At 33.8% G+C, this 23,163-nt stretch overlaps 2 protein-coding genes across 2 annotated transcripts; both read left to right on the plus strand.

Moving 5' to 3' along the window:
- The first annotated feature begins 13,662 nt into the window (after positions 1–13,662).
- Positions 13,663–14,504, plus strand: LOC107927783 (18.1 kDa class I heat shock protein). The gene has a single exon (XM_016858897.2). It carries the CDS (start codon positions 13,784–13,786, stop codon positions 14,345–14,347), a length of 564 nt encoding a protein of 187 aa, XP_016714386.2. The 5' UTR covers positions 13,663–13,783; the 3' UTR covers positions 14,348–14,504.
- A 1,623-nt stretch (positions 14,505–16,127) lies between these two features.
- LOC121216309 (deoxymugineic acid synthase 1-B-like) lies at positions 16,128–16,792 on the plus strand. The gene is made up of 2 exons (XM_041091909.1): positions 16,128–16,453; positions 16,534–16,792. The coding sequence occupies exons 1-2, from the start codon at positions 16,128–16,130 to the stop codon at positions 16,790–16,792; spliced, it is 585 nt and encodes a 194-aa protein (XP_040947843.1).
- Positions 16,793–23,163: the final 6,371 nt, after the last annotated feature.

Below are 23,163 nucleotides of genomic sequence, written 5' to 3' on the forward strand. Positions count from 1 at the left end.
CGAGTAAAAAGGCTTAATCGGTAAAAATATTCAATAGTCATAAATACATGTTAGAGTGAGAATTTGATGTTGCCATAGAAGGGAAAAATGTTTAGAATATCATAAAACATGATAATAAGGGATGAAGTTTAATTCCCGAGCCTAGGGGCAAAAGTGTAATTACGCAAAAGTTTAGGGGCAAAATGGTAATTTTCCCAAAGTTCGTATTAAGGACTGGTTTAATGAATGTATGTATTAAATAAGATTAATTTGGTATTATAGATCAAGAGAAACGAGATTCAAGTCGTGATCGAGGGAAAAACAAAATTTACGAGGAATAGGCTCGATTGTTAAAAATTTTGTACCAAGGTAAGTTAATGTGTAAATAAGGTAGCATAATTGTTATTTTTAAGTTATTAATGTTAAATATATGATATGCTGATTTTTATCATAAAATATATGCTTTGTGGTTATTTTCGAATAAAATGCAAATTAAGTGTATTATTTGTTAAATATAAAGTGCTACCGAGTATTGGTTTCGGTATTTTACGGAAGATGGAAAGGAGATGTGTAACATCCCCTAACCCTATACTGTCACCGAAACAGGGTTACGAGACATTACCATGTAACCCGCCCATAAGTGAACTCGGACTCAACTCAACGAGACCGAAATTGGACTGTACTGACTGGTAATGTCTCGTAACCCTGTTCCGGTGACGGTATAGGGTTAGGGTATGTTACACATCTCCTTGCCATCTTCCGTAAAATACCGAAACCAATACTCGGTAGCACTTTATATTTAACAAATAATACACTTAATTTGCATTTTATTCGAAAATAACCACAAAGCATATATTTCATGATAAAAATCAGCAAATCATATATTTATCATCAATAACTTAAAAATAACAATTATGCTACCTTATTTACACATGAACTTACCTCGGTACAAAATTTTTAACAATTGAGCCTATTCCTCGTAAATTTTGTTTTTCCCTCGATCACGACTTGAATTTCGTTTCTCTTGATCTATAATACCAAATTAATCTTATTTAATACAGGCATTCATTAAAACAGTCCTTAATACGAACTTTGGCAAAATTACCATTTTGCCCCTAAACTTTTACATAATTACAATTTTGCCCCTAGGCTCGGGAATTAAACTTCATCCCTTATTATCATGTTTTATGACATTCTGAACATTTTTCCCTTCTATGGCAACATCAAATTCTCACTCTAACATGTATTTATGACTACTGAATATTTTTACCGATTAAGCCTTTTTACTCGTTTTTACTCAAAACCGAGTAGCACAAGTTGTCTAACAAAATTTAAAACCTCATATTCTGTCATAAAACACCAAAATACACAAATTTCATCAATGGGTATTTTTCCAAATATGAACCATAGGTTGAATTATTGTTAACATAAGCCAAATCGAGCTACCGAGATTTCAAAAACATAAAAATCATTAAAAACGGGGCTTGAAATCACTTACTATGAAGTTTGAAAGTTGAAGAAACCCCAGCTATGGAGGAGAGAAAAAATCGGCAGAACAATATGGAGAAGATGATCATTTTGGGTTATTTTTCCTATTTTTATTTCATTTAATATCCAAATGACCAAAATACCCTTACTTCTAAACTTTCCAAAAATTCCTTCCATGTCCTAATTTTGTCCATGAACTTAAAATTGGTCAAATTACCATTTAAGACCTCCTAATTAATATTTCAAAGCAATTTCATACTAAAAACTTCTAGAATGCAAGTTTTGTAACTTATTCGATTTAGTCCCTAACTTTAAATTAAACTCGTTATGCCAAAATTTTCTTCACGAAATTTTCACACAATTATGAAATCATATCATAAACCACAAAATAATTATAAAATAATTATTTCTATCTCGGATTTGTGGTCACGAAACCACTATTCTGATTAGGCCTTAATTCGGAATATTACAACTCTCCCCCTTTTAAGGATTTTCGTCTTCAAAAATCTTACCGGTAAACAAGTGTGGGTATTGGTTTCTCATAGTTTCTTCAGGTTCCCATGTAGTCTCTTCTACCCCGTGCTTTTGCCATAATACTTTCACGAGAGCGACACTTTTATTTCTTAGTTTCTTGACCTCTTGAGCTAAAATCTTAATCGGTTTTTCTTCGTAAGTCATATCCGGTCATAGTTTAATTTCTGCCGGTGAAATTATATGTGAAGGATCCGAACGATACCGACGTAACATAGATACGTGGAACACATCATGGATCTTTTCTAATTCAGGTGGTAATGCTAGCCGATATTCTACTGGTCCAACTTTTTCAATTATTTCATATGGTCCAATAAAACGCGAACTTAACTTGCCTTTCTGGCCAAATCTAAGGACTTTCTTCCATGGAGACACTTTTAAAAATACCTTATCACCAACTTGAAACTCGGTTTCCCTTCGTTTCAAATCTGCATAAGATTTCTGTCTATCTGAAGCAGCTTTCAAACAATCTCGAATCACTTTCACCTTTTCTTCAGTTTCTTTTATTAGATCAATTCCATAAATCTGATTTTCCCTGAGTTCAGTCCAATACAATGGCGTCCGACATTTACGACCATACAATGCTTCATAAGGTGCTATCTTCAAACTCGTCTGATAACTATTATTATAAGCAAATTCTACCAACGGTAAGTACCTTTCCCAACTACCTTGAAATTCCAATACGCAACATCTGAGCATGTCTTCAAGAATCTGAATTACTATCTCTGATTGTCCATCAGTTTGTGGATGAAAGGCAGTGCTGAAATTTAACTTTGTACCTAATGCCTCTTGCAACTTTTGCCAAAACCGTGAAGTAAATCTCGGATCTCTATCCGAAATGATTGACAAAGGTATTCCATGAAGTCTAACAATCTCACGGATATACAATTCAGCCAACTTATTAAGAGAATAATCCGTACGTACTGGAATAAAATGAGCCGATTTAGTCAGTCTGTCAACTATTACCCAGATGGCATTTTTCTTTCCGGAGTTAACGGCAACCTTGATATAAAATCCATGGTAATTCGATCCCATTTCCATTCAGGAACCATGATAGGCTAGAGTAATCCCGAAGGTACTTGGTGTTCAGCTTTCACTTGTTGACAAACTAAGCACTTTGATACAAACTCGGAAATATCTCTTTTCATTCCACTCCACCAGTACATTTTCTTCAAGTCATTATACATTTTCGTACTGCCCGGATGAACAGCCAAACAACCATTATGTGCTTCATACAAAATCCTTTGAATCAACTCATCATTTTTCGGTACACAAATCCGATTTTTAAACATCAAACAACCATCAGAACCGATTCTGAAATCTGATTCCATATCAGCTTCACACTGTTTTCTCTTGGCTAGCAAATCTTCATCATTTTTCTGAGCTTCAGAAATCTCTTGTAAAAACATCAGTTTTGCTCTTATCTCTGCTAGAATCGAACCATCATCTGATATCTTTAACTGAGTATTCATAGCTCTCAAAACAAATAACAACTTTCTCCTTAAAGCATCGGCAACCAGATTCGCTTTTCCCGGATGGTAGTCAATAACAAGCTCGTAATCTTTCAACAACTCCAACCATCTTCGTTGTCTCAAATTCAAGTCTTTTTGTGACATCAAGTACTTAAGACTTTTGTGGTCGGTATATACCCGGCACTTTTCACCATACAAATAATGTCGCCAAATCTTCAAAGCAAACACCACCGCAGCCAATTCCAAATCGTGAGTAGGATAATTCCTCTCATGAGGTTTTAATTGCCTCGAAGCATAAGCCACCATTTTTCCTTCTTGCATGAGTACACACCCCAAACCATTTAGAGAAGCATCATTATACACCACAAATTCTTTACCTGATTCGGGTTGTACTAACGCTGGTGCCTCTGTTAATAACTTTTTCAATTCTTCAAAATTCTGTTGACATTCTTCCTTCCATTCAAATTTAACATTCTTTCGGAGTAGTCTAGTCATAGTAGCAGCAATTATAGAAAATCCATTTACAAACCGCTGATAATACCCAGCTAGCCCCAAGAAACTTCTAACTTTGGTTACATTTTTCGGTGGTTTCCAATCAACAATGGCTGAAATTTTACTAGGATCAACCCGTATACCATCACCTGAAACAATATGACCCAAAAATCCAACTTCCCGAAGCCAAAATTCACTTTTACTAAACTTAGCATACAACTGCTTATTTCTCAGAGTTTGCAAAACTATCCTCAAATGCTCAGCATGCTCTGTCTCATTTTTTGAATAAATTAAAATATCATCAATAAACACCACAACAAATTTGTCCAAGTATGGCTGAAATATGCGATTCATCAAATCCATAAACACAGCAGGAGCGTTTGTCAACCCGAATGGTATAACTAAAAATTCATAATGACCGTACCTTGTTCTAAAAGCAGTTTTAGGCACATCCAACTCTTTTACTCGCAGCTGATAGTATCCAGATCTCAAGTCAACCTTTGAAAACCATGTTGCTCCTTTTAGCTGATCAAATAAATCATCAATTCTTGGCAATGGATACTTGTTCTTGATTGTCACCCTGTTTAATTACCGATAGTCAAAACACAATCTCATAGAACCATCCTTCTTTTTCACAAATAACACGGGAGCACCCCAAGGTGAAAAACTTGGTCTCACAAAACCTTTATCAGTCAACTCTTGCAACTGCGACTTTAATTCTTTCAACTCTGCTGGTGCCATTCTATATGGAGCAATCGAGATCCGAACTGTTCCCGGTATCAAATCAATACCAAAATCTACTTCCCTGATTGGAGGCAAACCCGACAATTCTTCTGGAAATACGTCCGCAAATTCACACACAACCGGCACTGATTCAACTTTCTTTTCAACTTCTTTTGTATTAATTACATACGCCAAATAAGCTTCATAACCCTTTCTTAAATATCTTTGAGCCGACATTGAAGAAATCACACTAGACAATACCTTTGATTTAATTGATTCAACCCGCAGAGTTTCACCATTTTCACACTTTAATTCTATAACCTTTTCTTTGCAATTTACTATAGCATCAAGCAATGTCAACCAATCCATACCCAAAATAATATCAAATTCATCAAACGACAACAACATCAAGTCGGCCGGAAAGTAATGACCCCGAATCATTAAAGGGCATTTCTTGCATACTTTATCAACTATCACACATTTGCCTAGTGGATTTGACACTATAATCATAAATTCTGTGTTCTCAACAGGTATATTCATACTAGACACCAGTTTCATGCATACATATGAATGAGTAGAACCGGGATCAATCAAAGCATTAACATTAACATCATAAAAAGAAAATATACCAGTAATCACATCGGGTGATGAAGCATCTTCACGCGCTTTAATAGCATAAGTTCTAGCCGGAGCCCTACCTTCAGGTCTAACTGCTGCATCTCTGGCTACATTCTTACTGCTTGCTTCATTCCCAGCTTTTCTTGGATACCTTCCCCTCGAATCCGCACCACTTGCTTTTGTATACTGAAATTTTTCTTTCTCAGCTCTCTCTGCGCAGTCTCTAATAAAATGATCCGGAGAACCACATCAAAAACATTCATTTGCTCTGCATGGACCATAATGATTTCTACCACACCGCTGACACTCGGGTTTAACAAATCTCGAGTTCCCTACACTGGCTGCCGAAGTAGTCTGGGACTTAGGACCCACATTTTGCTTCTTAGAATTCCCATATGATTGCCCACCTGAAACTTGGGAACGAAGATTCATATTTCTTGACTTTCCGGGTTGTTGTGAGGGTGCATTACTCATTGGTCTTTTCTTCCAATTTCGTGTCTCAGATTCTACCTTTTTCTTTTCCTTAAGTAGTTCTTCAGCCTTGCAAGCTCGATTGACAAGTACCACCATTTCTTTTAGTTCAAGGATCCCAACAAATACCTTGATGTCTTCGTTGAGCCTGTCTTCAAATCGTCGGCACATCTTGGCCTCTGTAGGAACATATTCTCTGGCATACTTACTCAATCGAACAAACTCTCTTTCATATTCTGTGACTGTCATATTACCTTGCTTCAGCTCAAGAAACTCTTTACGTTTCTGATCAATAAATCTTTCACTAATATATTTCTTTCGAAACTCTTCTTGAAAGAATTCCCAGGTTACCATCTCATTCGGTACCACCGAAATCAAAGTCTTCCGCCAATTATAAGCTGAATCCCTCAACAAAGATATAGCACATTTCAAACATTCTTCAGGTGTACAAGATAATTCATCAAATACCCGGATAGAATTTTCAAGCCAGAACTCTGCTTTCTCGGCGTCGTCATCAATATTTGCCCTAAATTCTTCGGCCCCTTATTTACGAATTCTATCAACCGGAGTTCTGTGAAATTTTATCATATCCACACCCTGAGGCATCGGGGGTATATGTTGAGGAATTGAGGGAGGTAGGGGAGGTTGTGCATTTGGGTTCGTACGAACGAACTCAGTATACCAAGCATTTATCATTTGGAGAAAGGCTTCCCGAGCCCCTTCTCCTCCTCCTTGATCAACAATAGGAGGTGGATTTTCAGTTGGCACCGCCCCTTCAGTCGGAGCTGGTGCATTACTCTCTACATCATCAGCTGCAGTTGGATCGGGATCCATTTACTATAAAAAAAATCATTTAATAGGTCAGAAGTCGTCACACTATCACAAATTATACATATGGCATGTATACCAAAATTCGTACATACAACACGTAGTCCAAGAACCGAATAAACCTGCTCTGATACCACTAAATGTAACGCCTCCACGCTCGAGACCGTCGCCGGAGTCAAGCTTGAGGTGTTACCGAACATAATTTATCGAATTAAGAACTTCGAATCATTTATTTCTACATTCACAGCTTTCTAGCTACCTGCGTCACAGTTACAAGAAAAATCATATCTCGAGTTAAAAAACTCGAAATCAAGATCTGTAAATTTTCCTTAAATCTAGACTCATATATCTATTTACTAATTATTTTCTAGAATTTTTGGTTTAGCCAATTAATACAGTTTATTAGTTAAAATTACCCCTGTTTCAGGACTTGACTGGACTGACCTCTGTTTACTACGAACCATATTTCTCTCTGTGAAAAGTTTATATGACTATGAAGTTTATTTATTCCGAAGCTAGACTCAATAAGGATTCCAAGAATATAAAATACACCACCTAATTATTTTTGTACAATTTATGGTAAATTTCTAAATTTGGAATAGGGGATCCAGAAATCGCTTTGTCCCTGTTTCACTAAAATTCAAATATCTTATAACATATAATTCCTTTACTTGTTTCATTTATTTTATATGAAACTAGACATACTAGGATTCAATGCCATATTTAATCCATCACCAAATTCAATTTCTATGATTTTTAGTAAATTTTCAAACTCATGTCAGTGTTGCTGCAATATTCTGTTTATGACAAATTTCATCTTTTCATGAGTTTTTATGATCTAGATAACATATTAAACTTCCATGACATCAAACATGATCTAACTTAGCATTTTCCATGACTTATCATTATAAAGCATTTTCTCAACCAAATCATGGCCATACCACAAAATTATTTACACAAAATAGGTGTATTGCTATACATGCCATACTTAAGTTTTACAAGCCATTTACCAAAAAGAGTCCTTCGGATAGTGTGATCGAACCTTCGACCTGTCCCGATTCCTAAGCCGGCTTGTTCAAAATTACAGCGAATGAAAAGGAGGGAGTAAGCATAAATGCTTAGTAAGTTATATGCAAATAACAAGTAACATAACAATACAATTATACCAAACAACCTTAGCATGGTATCACCAAAACATATATCACATTTCTAAACATCATTAATCATCTTACCACCTTATCGTTGTTGTATCTATTTTCAACCCGAAGGTTAAGTACATACCTGTCCAAAGTGTCCATTTCACAATACTTACCAATACGTCACCTGCATCTTAAGTGTTCTTCCATTTCACTAGAAATTTTACCCGTTGAACACATCGGAATATAACTCGGATACATGGATAATTTGCACATAAGTGCCATATTTGTAGCTAAGCTACCATGTAACCCGCCCATAAGTGAACTTGGACTCAACTCAACGAGCTCGGGCGTTCACATCCATAAGTGAACTCGGACTCAACTCAACGAGTTCGGATGCCTAGTTGCATCTCACGAACTCGAACTCAACTCAACGAGTTCGGATGCCTTGTTACATCTCACGAACTCGGACTCAACTCAACGAGTACGGACATTTCACATCCATAAGTGAACTCGGACTCAACTCAACGAGTTCGGATGTTCAACCATCCTAGTGACATGTCACTTGTATCCTAATCTATTCCTAAGGTTCAAACGGGATTTTCCTCGAACACATCTTGTAATGACCCGAATTTTACCGTTACCGAAAAAGTATATTTTTGAGTCTCCGTTTCTGAAAAATGGATTTGTAAATATTTATTAAAAATATTTACGAAGTAAAATGAGTGGTTAATTAGAGTTTAATTAAGTGAATTTAATTTAATTAAGGGTAATTAAGTAAAAGGACCAAATTGAATAAAGTGTGAAAGTTGAATTATAGATTAAAAGAAAATAAAAAGGACTAAAAGGGCAATTATACAAAAAGTATAAATTGAGGCGGTTTATCGTGAAGAAAATCTAAGATTTTTTTTATGTTTAGTATATTAGTATATTATTATATTATTATATAATAAAGATACTTTATGTTTTAATTATATTATATTATATTATATTATATTATATTATATTATATTATATATATAAACTAAAGAAGCAAACGAAAGGAAATAGAAACAGAATGAAACGAAACAGAGAGCAGGGGAGAAAAAGAAAGAAAGAAGGGGAGAAAAGGGAAAATTGAAGGTTTGAAGCTTTAAGCTTTAATAGGTAAGTCAATCAAGTACTTTTTACTTAATTTTGATGTTTTAGAAGTTTTAGAACAAAGTTTTGATGAAATTAAGTTGATATTTTGATAGTTATTAGATTTCTAGATATTGTCCATGTTAAATAAAATGATGAATTAAGGGCTAAATTGATAGAAATTCAAGTTAAAAATGATACAAGGATTGAATTGTAAAGTGATCCATAAGTTTTATGCTTTAAGGACTAAATTGAAAGAATTTTGAAATTATGGTTTTATGATGAAAAATAGATAATTATGTCTAAGTTTGGTTAAAAATTGAGTAGAAATAAAGTATGAATTAAGATAGGAAAGTAAGTGAATTTAGTTAGAATTAAATTGAAATTAAAGTAAATCAACATTTTGTACTAAGACTATTTTGGACAGCAGCAGTAGTCTAAGTTTGAAAATCACCAAAAATTGTAGAAATTGAATTAGAGGATGAATAAAATATGGAATTAAATATTATTGAGTATAGTTTCTTATAGAAGAAACGGTATAAGCAATTGAATTTTAAATTATGAGATATAATGAATTTTGTGAGACAAGGTCAGAATGAATTCGGGTTCCCCTGTTCTGATATTGGAAAATCACCAAAAATTGAATAAAAATAATTAGAGGCTTAAAGTTATATGTTTAGAATCCTTAATGAGTCTATTTTCAGGAGAAATCAACGGGAATATTATCCGAGTTCTGTACTGTGAGATAATTAATTTTTAGTGAAGAAGGGACGAAACTGTCAGACAGCAGAATAGGGGTGAATTTAAAGAATAAACTGTACTTAATGGCTAAACCAAAAATTCTGAAAATTTTATTGTAAGAAGATTTGTGAGTCTAGTTTCAAGAAAAATTAGCGGATCTTAAATTAGAATTCTGTAACTCAAGATATGAATTAGTAATGTATTAATGATTATGAATTGTATTAATTTCGTAGTCAATGTGGTACCGGAAATCTCGGCTAAGAAAGGACAAGACAAAGTCAACGGGAGTTAGCTCGAAAATTACAGTTTGTATTTCTATAATCCGAACTTAGTTATTATTTGTTATATTTATATACATATGGTAATTGTTAGTGTTAGAATTATGATGTTTTACAATTGGAATGGATTGATTTTGGTATGCGATGAATTTATTGAATTTATATTGATTGAAATTATTTTGATTGAATTTATATTGATTGAATTATATAATATATATGATTTATGTAGAAATTTGAATATTGAATGAATGTTATATTGAAAATATATTGATTGGAAATATGAGGAAATTGATATGAATATATGAGATTGTGATATTTGAATATTTGATATTGAAAAGTGAATTGAATTGTATTGAATTATGAATTATTGTGAATAATTGAAATATATTGTTGAATTGAATGAAATTGTATGAATTGTGAAAATGGGTGAATATATGTGATTATCAGGATGGTATATTGATGAAAGAATTATTAAATTGAGAAAGTGAATGAAATACCCTATTAACTAGTCGGGCTGAGTCGGATATAATTGGCATGCCATAAGATCTGAAAGTGTACGGGATTTGCCGGCTTTATCGATCAGGCACTTTATGTGTCGTATTTCAGGCACCTCATGTGTCGTATCAGGCACCTCGTGTGTCGTTTTAGGCACTTTATGTGTCGTATACTGATCAGGTACTATGTACCATTTTAGGCACAATGTGCCGTACTGGTGTGTTTGGGTTGGAATCCGTGTATCCGTCAAAGTTCGGGTTTGTTAATAGGGGTAAATAAGTGAAAGATAAATCGAATAAATTTGATTGATCAAGCTATTGAAATGAAACGAGAAATTGAATTGAGAATTGAAAATTTAGATATGAAATTGAAAATATAGGTTCATGAAATGATTGGAGTTCGAATTGATGATATATGATGCCACTTGATGAATTGAAATGTGATTTGAGATATATGAATCGTATGTATATACTGAAAGCTATCAGGGATAGTAAGTTGATATGATATAAATGAAATTGACAGTTATTGAAATGAATTAAAATGGAATATGATTGATAAGTGTATAGTTGAATATAGTTTAATGATATTGAATTGTGAGTAAATTAAGGAAAGCTATACCGAGTATTAAGTGAAAGAATGGAGTAAATAATAATGGATTTAGTTAAGAATTGAACAATTATGTTATTGTGTTTATTATATAATTTGTATAAAATTTATATGGTAAGTAGTTGAAATTTATCTATGAGTAAATAATTGAATAATTGTAATTGTTATTATGATCTTAAGTATTTGTTATATTATTAATTGTTCGGATTATAGAAATACCACTGAGTATACCATACTCAGCGTACGGTTTGTTTCCGTGGGCAGTTTAAGTAAAGATAGTACGATGGATCAGCATCCCGCCGAATTCATTAGGGTAAAGTATGTTGAGTATTGATAATGGCATATACCCAGGATGTTTAATGAGAGTCATTTAGGTTGTAAAAGTATTGATGAAATGAGAAAATTATGGTTGGCAACGGTATGTAGTATGAATTTTGAAATCTACTAAAAATTCGTAGTGATTCTAAATTAGTCCCGAATTGAATTTACTGTTCATATTGGACCGCGAGGGCCCATTAAAGGGACGACATCTTAAAACTAGGATGTGTGTGAATATTTATTTTAATTAATGACCGAAATTGGACTGTACTGACTGGTAATGTCTCGTAACCCTGTTCCGGTGACGGTATAGGGTTAGGGGACGTTACACATCTCCTTGCCATCTTCCGTAAAATACCGAAACCAATACTCGGTAGCACTTCATATTTAACAAATAATACACTTAATTTGCATTTTATTCGAAAATAACCACAAAGCATATATTTCATTATAAAAATCAGCATATCATATATTTAACATCAATAACTTAAAAATAACAATTATGCTATCTTATTTACACATGAACTTACCTCGGTACAAAATTTTTAACAATCGAGCCTATTCCTCGTAAATTTTGTTTTTCCCTCGATCACGACTTGAATCTCGTTTCTCTTGATCTATAATACCAAATTAATCTTATTTAATACATACATTCATTAAAACAGTCCTTAATACGAACTTTGGAAAAATTACCATTTTGCCCCTAAACTTTTGCATAATTACAATTTTGCCCCTAGGCTCGGGAATTAAACTTCATCCCTTATTATCATGTTTTATGACATTCTGATCATTTTTCCCTTCTATGGCAACATCAAATTCTCACTCTAACATGTATTTATGACTACTAAATATTTTTACCGATTAAGCCTTTTTACTCGTTTTTACTCAAAACCGAGTAGCACAAGTTGTCTAACAAAATTTAAAAACTCATATTCTGTCATAAAACACCAAAATACACAAATTTCATCTATGGTTATTTTTCCAAATATGAACCATAGGTTGAATTATTGTTAACATAAGCCAAATCGAGCTACCGAGATTTCAAAAACATAAAAATCATTAAAACGGGGCTTGAAATCACTTACTATGAAGTTTGAAAGTTGAAGAAACCCCAGCTATGGAGGAGAGCAAAAATCGACAGAACAATATGGAGAAGATGATCATTTTGGGTTATTTTTCCTATTTTTATTTCATTTAATATCCAAATGACCAAAATGCCCTTACTACTAAACTTTCCAAAAATTCCTTCCATGTCCTAATTTTGTCCATGAACTTAAAATTGGTCAAATTCCATTTAAGACCTCCTAATTAATATTTCAAAGCAATTTCATACTAAAAACTTCTAGAATGCAAGTTTTGCAACTTATTCGATTTAGTCCCTAACTTTAAATTAAACTCGTTATGCCAAAATTTCTTCACGAAATTTTCACACAATTATGCAATCATATCATAAACCTCAAAATAATTATAAAATAATTATTTCTATCTCGGATTTGTGGTCACGAAACCACTATTCCGATTAGGCCTTAATTCGGAATATTACATTTTATACATTTTTTATTTATTAAATTTTTTTCTATAATCATGTTAACATTATATATTTAGTATAGGCTTATTTTTTTAATATGTTCTAAATTACATAATATATAAAAATAACATAATATAAAGTATTATAAACTTAAAAACAGGCTAGGCTAGGTTGAGCTCAAGCCTTAAATGTTCAAGCCCGAGCCCAACTCATATTTTAAACGGGCCTAATTTTTTTGCCCTAACTAACATTTTTACCCAAACCCTCCCAAATTTTGGACATGGCTTTTGGCTTAGACACTTGACCCATGAATAACTCTAGCTATGTGGAGTCAGATATCTACAAATATCCGAATAACAAATGTAGATCCATTCGAGGAGATTTATCTGCTCTGAATCTGCAGTGGATAGTAATTTTAATATCCAAATTCGAATATTATTTGAATCCGCTATAATAATATCATTTTACCCATATAATTAATATATAGTATGATTAAATATTCTTGTCAAATTAATATTTTAATATTTATATTATAAATAAATGGAGAAATTGATAAAAAAAATTAAAAAATGGATATTTTTTACATGTTCATAAAATTAATATTTATATGATGTTTATTTTTGAAACTTAACCACATGGAATTTGTAAGCATGGAATGTTACATCCCATGATAATCGCAGTCGCCTAAAGCAACACGTGTTGGCCTGAAGATTAATATCTGGAAACTTCAAATTTCCCCGAGAAAATTCTGGTGATTCCACCAACCTTTTTTCGCGGTATTGAAACAACACGAACAATCCAGATAAATCCCTTTACTTCCCACTCAAACTATATATATTTCACTACACATATCATTGAAAATCACCCGCATTGATAAACAAAGATCATCAAATCAGAATCATCCTCAAACTGTTCAACAATTTCGTCTCCCATTACCAAATTTCCCCATTAAAACCAAAAATGAGAATCCCAAATCTCACCAAAGCCTTTATTTTGTTAATGGCAATAACTCTGATGTCAACCCAAGCCAGCGGCCTAATCCCTTACGGTAGATCCTTATGGGACGTGATGCTTGCTGAAGACCCATTCAAAATCCTGGAACAAACCCCAGTGACCGTCCCCAAAGGATCAGAACCCGTCGCTTTAGCTCGAGCTGACTGGAAAGAAACCCCACGGTACCATGCCATTACCCTGGACATCCCAGGGATGAAAAAAGAGGATTTGAAGATCGAGGTTGAAGAGAACAGAGTGTTAAGGATCAGTGGTGAAAGGAAAGAAGAAGCAGAAATTGAAGGAGAGAAATGGCATAGAGCTGAAAGGACGAATGGGAAGTTTTGGAGGCAGTTCAGGTTGCCTGCGAATGTGGATATGGATCGCATCAAAGCTCATATGGAAGATGGGGTTTTGAGGATCAGTGTGCCTAAAATTGTAGATGAGAATAAGAAGCAGGCTAAGGTGATTGACATTGTTCAGTCGGGTGGTACTGGTGAAGATATCAAGGCAACCTCCCAGGGTCATCAGTAGATATTTGATTGATCTACCAGGTTTTTGATGGATTGATTTCGGGTTTTCATCGTTTCGCCTACTTATGTAATAATAAGTTGATGTTTGTGTGTTTGGTTGAAGTATGATGGAATGGTGATGCTTAATTTCAATATTATTAATATATTAGTATTAAGTACATGTTCTATTTTATCAAGTGTTTAATTGAATTTTCTTAAAATAGGAAAAAAAATAAGCATTTTTAAAAATTTTAATTAATTTTATTGGGTTTAATTAAAATTTGAAAAATCTAAAATTACCAAACTAGAAAGATTTGTTGAATCTTGAATTTATTGTCTAAATCTCTTTTATTTTTAATCAAATGTATATATTTTTGCAATTTTCGAACCCTTAAATGTGTTATTCTCGAATCTTTAAATATTTAGAGAGTGACTCTATTTAAAGAATTAGATACAAATTGAAAAATGAAATTTTTAGTAGAGAAAGTCAACTTTTTTTAGGAAAAATTTAAAATAAAAAAATTTAATTTCACAATTTTTAATTATAATTACCAAAAAATAAAAATTTCACTAAATTTCGAAAAACTATCATCATATAGTTTTCTAATAAGTTTGGGAAGAATTATACTTAAATCGATAAATTACTGAATTATTTTTAATTGTTTTAAATTATATTTTATTTATTTATATTTAAAATGTTATGTTTTAATCATTTATGTTGTTGTATTGTAATATTTTAGTCATTGAATCATTAATTATCATTAATGATGTAACAATAAGTTTATATTGTAATATTTTAGTCATTTAATCATTAATTGTCATTAATGATGTAACAATAAAATTATAAAAATTTGAGCTTTAAAAAATGTGATTTGATGGTCAAAATTCATACTTACTCGCGAATTCATAAATATAGGGGTAATTCGTTTTAATAAATTCATGGTTAATTCTACAAAATTTTGTAGGGTGCAGTATGTTATAAGTTTTTTTTTATATTTAAAATTTAATTATTATTTTATTAAATTTAAGTTTATTATAACATTATTTTTTAGTTATATTATTACGAATTGAACATATTTTATTATAAAAAATTACATCAGTAAATTTTATGAAAACCTAAAAAATTTAGATTAATTTCTGAAAATAAAAATATAAAAATTAAATTTTAAATTTGTGAATAATAGAAGGACCTATGGTATATTTTAACCAATTTTGCAATATTAAAGGAAAAAAAATAGTTTCATCCCTGTATGCAAGGTGGAGGAAATTGGCAACTTAATCCGTTGCCACCTAACTCATAAATTGCCTCCAATTAATACTTGGCACCTAATATGAAGGTGTCATCAAGCCTCATTTTTCTTTTTTCTTTTCATTTCTTCGATCATGCCAAATTCTCTACTTATTGTCCTTCAGCTCTTGTACTTAGTCCCCTAATTTATTGGTACGTTTGCACTTGTCCTCCTCCAATTATCCCAATTTTAGGGTAGTCATTCTTCAACTATTATGATCTACAAATCCTTTAATGATGTTCACCTCTTTAGTCCCTCAACGATATCTCCTTAATTTCAATTTAGTCCTTATTCGAGAATCAACTTTAATCTTAGGATGCCAATGGAGGTGGAATTCAAATGACAAGAGCATGGCGATTGAAATTTTTAATATATAGTAAGATGCCAATATCAATGCCGTGGAAGGATATTGATATTTAACTGATAATCATATAGAGTTGTTCGTAGACATGGAAGCTGGAACCAAAATGCAGTCGCGCGCCGGAGAAGGAAACAAGCCCAGAGATATCCACCATGTCAGTGCAAAGCGTCCCGACATTCCCTCTTCTATCAACTGATGAAAAAGCCATTCCCCTTATAGGCTTCGGCACAGCCGAATATCTTTTCGGTGCTTCCAGGGATACCTTGAAAGAAACCATCATCGAAGCTATCAAACTAGGGTACTGTCGCTTCGACACAGCAGCTGTTTACCAATCCGAACAGCCTTTAGGTGAAGCGATATCAGATGCCCTTCGTCTAGGGTTAATCAAATCCCGAGATGAACTCTTCATTACTTCCAAGCTATGGTGCAGTGATGCACACCATAACCTTGTGCTCCCAGCACTCCGCAAAACACTCAAGTATATATATATTCATATACGTATACTCCCCTTTCTTTGCTGATGTTTTTTCACTATGTTTGATTCTTAATTTTCAACAGGAATTTGAAGTTGGGGTATGTTGATCTGTATCTAATTCACTGGCCACTGAGTTTAAAGCCAGGTAAACATGATTTTCCTTTTAAGAAAGAAGACATGGTTCCTATGGATATAAAATCTGTGTGGGAAGCTATGGAGGAGTGTCATGATATTGGCCTACCAAAATCCATTGGTGTAAGCAATTTCTCCTGCAAGAAACTAGAAACCCTCCTTTCCAGTGCCAGAATCCCACTAATATCAAGTAGTTTATGTTCTGTTTGAGTCAAAATTTCGATTTATTTTGGTACGTTTTGATCAATGTCGACGTATATTGATGCATATCGGCTGGTAATGGTCGGTAAAAAAATTTTATATTTTAAATCAATTTTTTATTTTTTTATTTTAATCATTTTGATTTTTTCTATAATTAAATTTAAATTTAAATTTAACAGGTATTAAATGAAATTATTTAACCTAATTAATAATTTTAAAATTTATATTTACATATAAATATATTTGCATGTATATAATTTATTTTTTACCAAAATAATATATAAGATATTAAGAAACTAAAAATTAAACTAAATATATGTGTAAAAAAAATTTAAATGTTTATATAATTTATCAAGACATTAAAAATTGGATCATATATATATAAAACATCAATGAACTCGAAACAGTACACTAAAACATGTTGGTACTGGTGTCACGGGCTAAACCTTTCGTCTCGCAATCCGTGCGGTCTTAGGCGATTTGCTCGTTCAAACTCACTTAAGTCAGCTTTTACTCGAGTGAGGATTCTTTAAGAACTCCTCTAAGGCACCAAGTTGATAAGCAGAAGCGGTTTAATGCCAAAAGAAGCAACCAAAGAACAACAGAAAGGGACGCTCGCAAAGTGTTTGAGTAAATTCTCTCTATTCTCTTATTTATAAAGAGTAATGAAACAATGAATGGAGTGAGTACAAATGAGGGGGAGGCTCTCTATTTATACTTGAGCTCCCCCAAAACCAACGGACAAGATATATTTACACCGACGGACGAGATTAACCATATCCCATGATTTAAGGGATTTACAATATATTGCCATATCAAATCCTATCTAATCTTTACAAGATATGATTCCCTCTGTCTTTTAAGATTAGTTACCATAGTAGCCTAAGTTGTCATATCTAAGCAATAGACCTCCATCAGATGCATTTGGTACGATGGTCACGGGTTTTGAACTTTGGCCCGTGACATTTTCCTCCACCCATTCTCGGAACGTCCTCGTTGCGACTTCCGAATGACATTGACTTGATTTGCCTTGATCTCGTCTTGACGCCTTAGCTTTTCCCTTCCTTCAGGACTTTTGCCTCGGCTTCCGTCGCTTCTTAACTCGAGCCGTCCTACTCGTTTGTACATCTCGATGACAAGGAGTTATGTCATTCCCTTGCCCACATTCTAACTCCCCTCGAATAGAATCCTCGTGATTCACAACACTCAGCTTCGCTTTGCCTACAGTCTCTCGGCCTTCTTGCTTAAGAACTTCAAAAGGGCCTCTACGTTCTAGCCAAGTCAACGAGTTAGAATGAAACACACTATCAGAGTGTTCGCAATGTACCTTACTCACAGTATTTACTCGTTCCGACTGTTTCTGCATCGCTCCTTTTTCCCCGAAGCCCGATGCACAAGCCACATTTCCCAAAGTTGTCGGCTCCACAGTCGAATCTGCAGGCTTCATATCGATCTCTTGCGCCACTAACACTTTTGAATGGGCTTTTGTAGCATCCCGTTCTATCGAGTCGATGTTCCTCTCATACGAAACATCTTCGACTAGTTGGATCGACGACAACACCTTTGTCTCAACCTTCATATCCCGATGCACTAGCACAACAATCTTTGATAACGGACTAGTGACAATATGAATTTGATCGGCCCATGGATACAGAATTGTCTGAATCCTGTCAAGGAAGTTTAAGCCAAGCACATAATCGTAATCATCTAATTGGATTACCTCAAATTCTTCTTTGCCCTTTCATTCGCCAATTTGTAGTTCCACATCACGAACTATTCCAATCGTTGGGCCCTCCTCGAAATTTACCGTCTTGATCTTCCTATTCAATTTCTTAATCAAGAGACTAAGTTTTTTTGCAGCCTTCTCCGATATGAACAAGTCTGATACTCCTGTATCAATAAGAGCACTCCCCTTTTAACCTGCAATGTTGATGTCTACGAACATCAACCCTTCCCTACCATCCCTTTTCTTCGAGAAGTGAATCATCGAATTGACCATCATGTCTTTTTCTAAATAGGCTTTGCCTCTTCCGGCTCATCACTTCTCTTGATAGCCGAAAATGAAGATACCTTTGGGCAGTCCCTCTTTATGTGCAGTCCCTTACAAAAGTAGCATCTCAACTTTCCCCTCTTCTCTTTTGGGCTATTGGGTCTCCACTTCCCCTTTCTTGGTTTCCCATTACTTCCGTCACTACCACTACCGTTGCCATAATAACTATGTCCCTCTTCATCTTCCTCTTGGTACCCACCATTGCCCCTCCCGTTGGGCTTGGAAGATTCAAACCTGTCTCTTCTTGGAACAAGTTCCACTAAGGACTCTGCCACCATCATGGCATTGGTCAGTTCCTGAACTCCCCGATGTTGCAATTCTTACTTCGCCCATGCTTTCAGCCCATCCGTAAAGGAGAAAAATGCTTCCTTCTCGTTCAAATCAGAAATCTGAAGCTTGAGTTCACTGAACTCCCGCACATACTCCCTAACCGTGCCTCGTTGCGTAAGCCACCATAACTTTGCTCGAGCTTCATTCTCAGCATAATTGAGGTAAAACTTTGCTTTAAACTCCTTTTGGAACTCCTCCCAAATTTCAATCTCGGTCCCATCACGTCTCACATCAGTGGACCTACGTCGCCACCATAACAAAGCAACGTCAGTAAAATACATAGCAACAGTGTTTACCTTTATGGCATCATCCTCAATGCCCATCGCACGGAAGTATTGCTCCATGGCCCAAAGAAAATTGTCTACCTCACTTGCGAACCTTGCCCCTTTAAACTCTTTCGGTTTGGGCACATCCATTTCTTGTTGCTTCGGCTTCGAAACCAACATCTCATTACCAATGGCAGCCTTGAAAACCTTAAGCTCTCCCTTAAGCTTATTGATCTCCTCATTCAAAGCTGTCACCATAGCCTCAAGAGCATTATCTTTCTTAGCCAGCTTATTCTCTGAGGAACCGATAGTATCCCACACATATTCCTTGAGCTGCTCTTGCATAGTTTGCAACCCATCATTAAGCCTATCACTAACATCATCAATCCTCTCTTTGACATCCCCCATGGATTCCTCAAGAGTGACGACTCGATCCTCCAAAGTTGACAACAAGTCCCTAGATCGACTTGCCTTTCTAGACCTTTCTCGGGTCTCCATTGGCTCATTCTGTCCAACAACTTCTTTCGAAATCCCAACAGTGCCTTCGAACCAATAACCTGGATACCACTTGTCACGGGACTAGACCTTTCGTCTCGCAATCCGTACGGCTTTAGGCGATTTGCTCGTCCAAACTCGCCTAAGTCAGCCTTTACTCGAGTAAGGATTCCTTAAGAACTCTTCCAAGGCACCAAGTTGATAAGCGGAGGCGGTTTAATGCCAAAAGAAGCAACCAAAAAACAACAGAAAGGGACGTTCGCAAAGTGTTTGAGTAAATGCTCTCTATTCTCTTATTCACAAAGAATAATGAAACAATGAATGGAGTGAGTACAAATGAGGGAGAGACTCTCTATTTATACTTGAGCTCCCCCAAAACCGACAGACAAGATACATTTACATTGACGGACGAGATTAACCATATCCCATGATTTAAGGGATTTACAAGATATTGCCATATCAAATCCTATCTAATCTTTACAAGATATGATTCCCTCTATCTTTTAAACTTAGTTACCATAGTTGCCTAAGTTGCCATATCTTCGCTATCGGGCCAACCAGGCTTCAATCTTACAGGCTTCTCTAACAGTTCCTTGAATCGGGCCAGCTCTCGTGGGCCAAATGATCCCTATCTAAGCAATAGACCTCCATCAGATGCATTTGGTACAATGGTCACGGGCTTTGAACTCTGGCTCGTGACACTAGTTCGTACCTATACCAAGAAAAAAACGGTATGCCCACCATCACAGTACTGACTATTTTGCTTTGTACTTTAATTAGACTAGATTTAGTCTTCTAGTTTTATAATGTTATTAATTAGTTCAAATAGTTAATATCATAATAAACAGACCAACTTTCCCAAATTTGTTTTAGACTCGCCCCATATCATTTTTAATTTAATACTTAATGTTTTAAATGCCTTTTTTATTAAAATTTTAAATATATGCAACTTAACACATATATTTTTTATATTTTTCATGTTCGTTTTGCGATACATTTTTGAGGTTTATGGTTGCCCCTTCTAACAATGTCGGCTCAAGTATGCGTTCTTTTATTAGGAGTACAATATACATTATCGATGCAATATAATATATTATTTTCCACTTACGTGTCAAAAGAATGTGGAATCTAAACTATTAATTGTATATCATTTCATCCCGAAATATAATATCAGTCAATAAGAACATGGTACATTTTTATTAGATGTTGTATACTTTTCAAGTAAAATAAGATAAATTTGATAGTTTAGATATCACTTTTAACGAAAATAATTTTAGATATTTAATAGAAAAAAAAGGTCTAATTTGATATGAATTTTGTAGTCAAGCTTTTTAAAAATATATTAAAATAATTAAATTTTAAATATATAAATATATTTAATAAATGATTATTGTTTTAGATAGTTATTTATTTGTTTAGATAAAAGAATAAAAATAACTTAGGGATTAGTTTTAGGTTGAAATTTATTCCAACTCTCTATTTTTTTTGTACATTTGGAATTTAATCTCCTTACTTTTATTTTCAAAATTTTAGTCACTCTAATTTTTGGCTTTAAAAATGTAAGTTCAAATGTTAAACCCGTTAAAATTCTTCTCTTAAATTCAAATTCTTTACTATGTCATTTTTTGCTACATGACTACCAACTGAGTTTTTTTTTTACTTTATTTCCAAATATCTCTCCAATAAATTTAAAACAAAAAACTTAACGATGTTAACAAGTAGATCTGAATTTTGAAATTTGAAAAGTAGAAAGACTAAATTTCAAATATGCGAATAATATAGGTACTTCAAACATATTTTAACTTTAATCATATATAGAGTAAATGACATAATTACCCTAAATGATGTACTCAATTTGGGTTTGTTTTTTTTACACTTTTTATTCAAAATGGTATTTAATTAACCCATCACAACAACATAATCAAATATTTAGCGGTAAGCTACACTAGTAGTCACCTAACTATTTGTAAATTTCTTTTTTGGTCATTCAACTATTCAACTATTCAATATGAAATTGACAAGTATCGAAAAGTGAGAAATTTCCCGGTTGAACATTAGGAACAGAATAGGATACAAGTGACATGTCACTAGTGACTCAAGTGTGGTACTATGTGAAGGCCACTTTGAGAAGAGATAGCTTGGTCACAAGTGTGGTACTATGTGAAGGCCACTTTGTGAAGAAAGATAGCTTTGGTCACAAGTGTGGTACTATGTGAAGGCAAATTTGTGAAGAAGGTAGCTTTGACTACAAGGGTGGTACTATGTGCAGGCCACTAGGTATCCGTTATTATTCCGACGTGTTCAACGGGAAATGACTAGGTGTAATTGAATATGACTATGTGATGAATAAGTGCAGGTACGTGTGTGTAAACTTATAAGTAATGTGCTCGATATGTGATCGAACTTTAGTAAGATTGATATGGAGTAAGTGCTACAATGAAAGTTACTACAAAGAAAACATGAAAGAGTGAAATTTAGTAATAAAACAGTTTTGGACAGCAGCAGTTGTGTGACTTTGAAAAATCACCAAAAATGGTAGAACTCGAATTAGAGGTTGAATAAGACATGCAATTAAAGCTTATTGAGTTTATTTTCATATAAAAGAAACGGTGTAAGCAAAAAAAAATTCATATTATGATGTATTTGAATTTTTGTGAGACAGAATCAGAATGATTTCGGAATCCCCTTGTTCTGATTTGGGAAAATCATTAAAAATTTTACAAAAATAATTATGGGTTATAATTTATATTTTTAAAATCCTTAATGAGTCTATTTTTAAAAGAAACAAACGGGAATATCATTCGAATTCCGTATGAGGAGATAATTAATTTTTAGTGAAGAGGGGTCGAAACTGTCAGACACGGGTAAGGGGTGTTACATTCTTGATACATTCCATACTTGACTTGATTCTTACATGAATTATCTACGGTGGACTACTAAAAATCCACAATCAATTAAGAATTTAACAAATTTTAATCAAAACATGCCAACCAAATATTTGAAATCCAAACCTGAGAATCAAATATTTAGTAGACTTGTGTCGATTGAGTCTTATCTCAATTGGTATGGGCATTGTTGCCAATATAGGAATACGTGGTTCGAGTGTACTGAAGCGCATTTGTAATGACTCGAAAGACAATGAAGTTGGAAACAGTGGTTTTGGAATATTGTTTCCTATGATAGTATCAGTGAATATTATTTATTAATATTTGCGAGGATATTACAATATTATATTGAAG

Source organism: Gossypium hirsutum, chromosome A02 (assembly GCF_007990345.1).
Source record: "Gossypium hirsutum isolate 1008001.06 chromosome A02, Gossypium_hirsutum_v2.1, whole genome shotgun sequence".
NCBI classification, from domain to species: domain Eukaryota; kingdom Viridiplantae; phylum Streptophyta; class Magnoliopsida; order Malvales; family Malvaceae; genus Gossypium; species Gossypium hirsutum.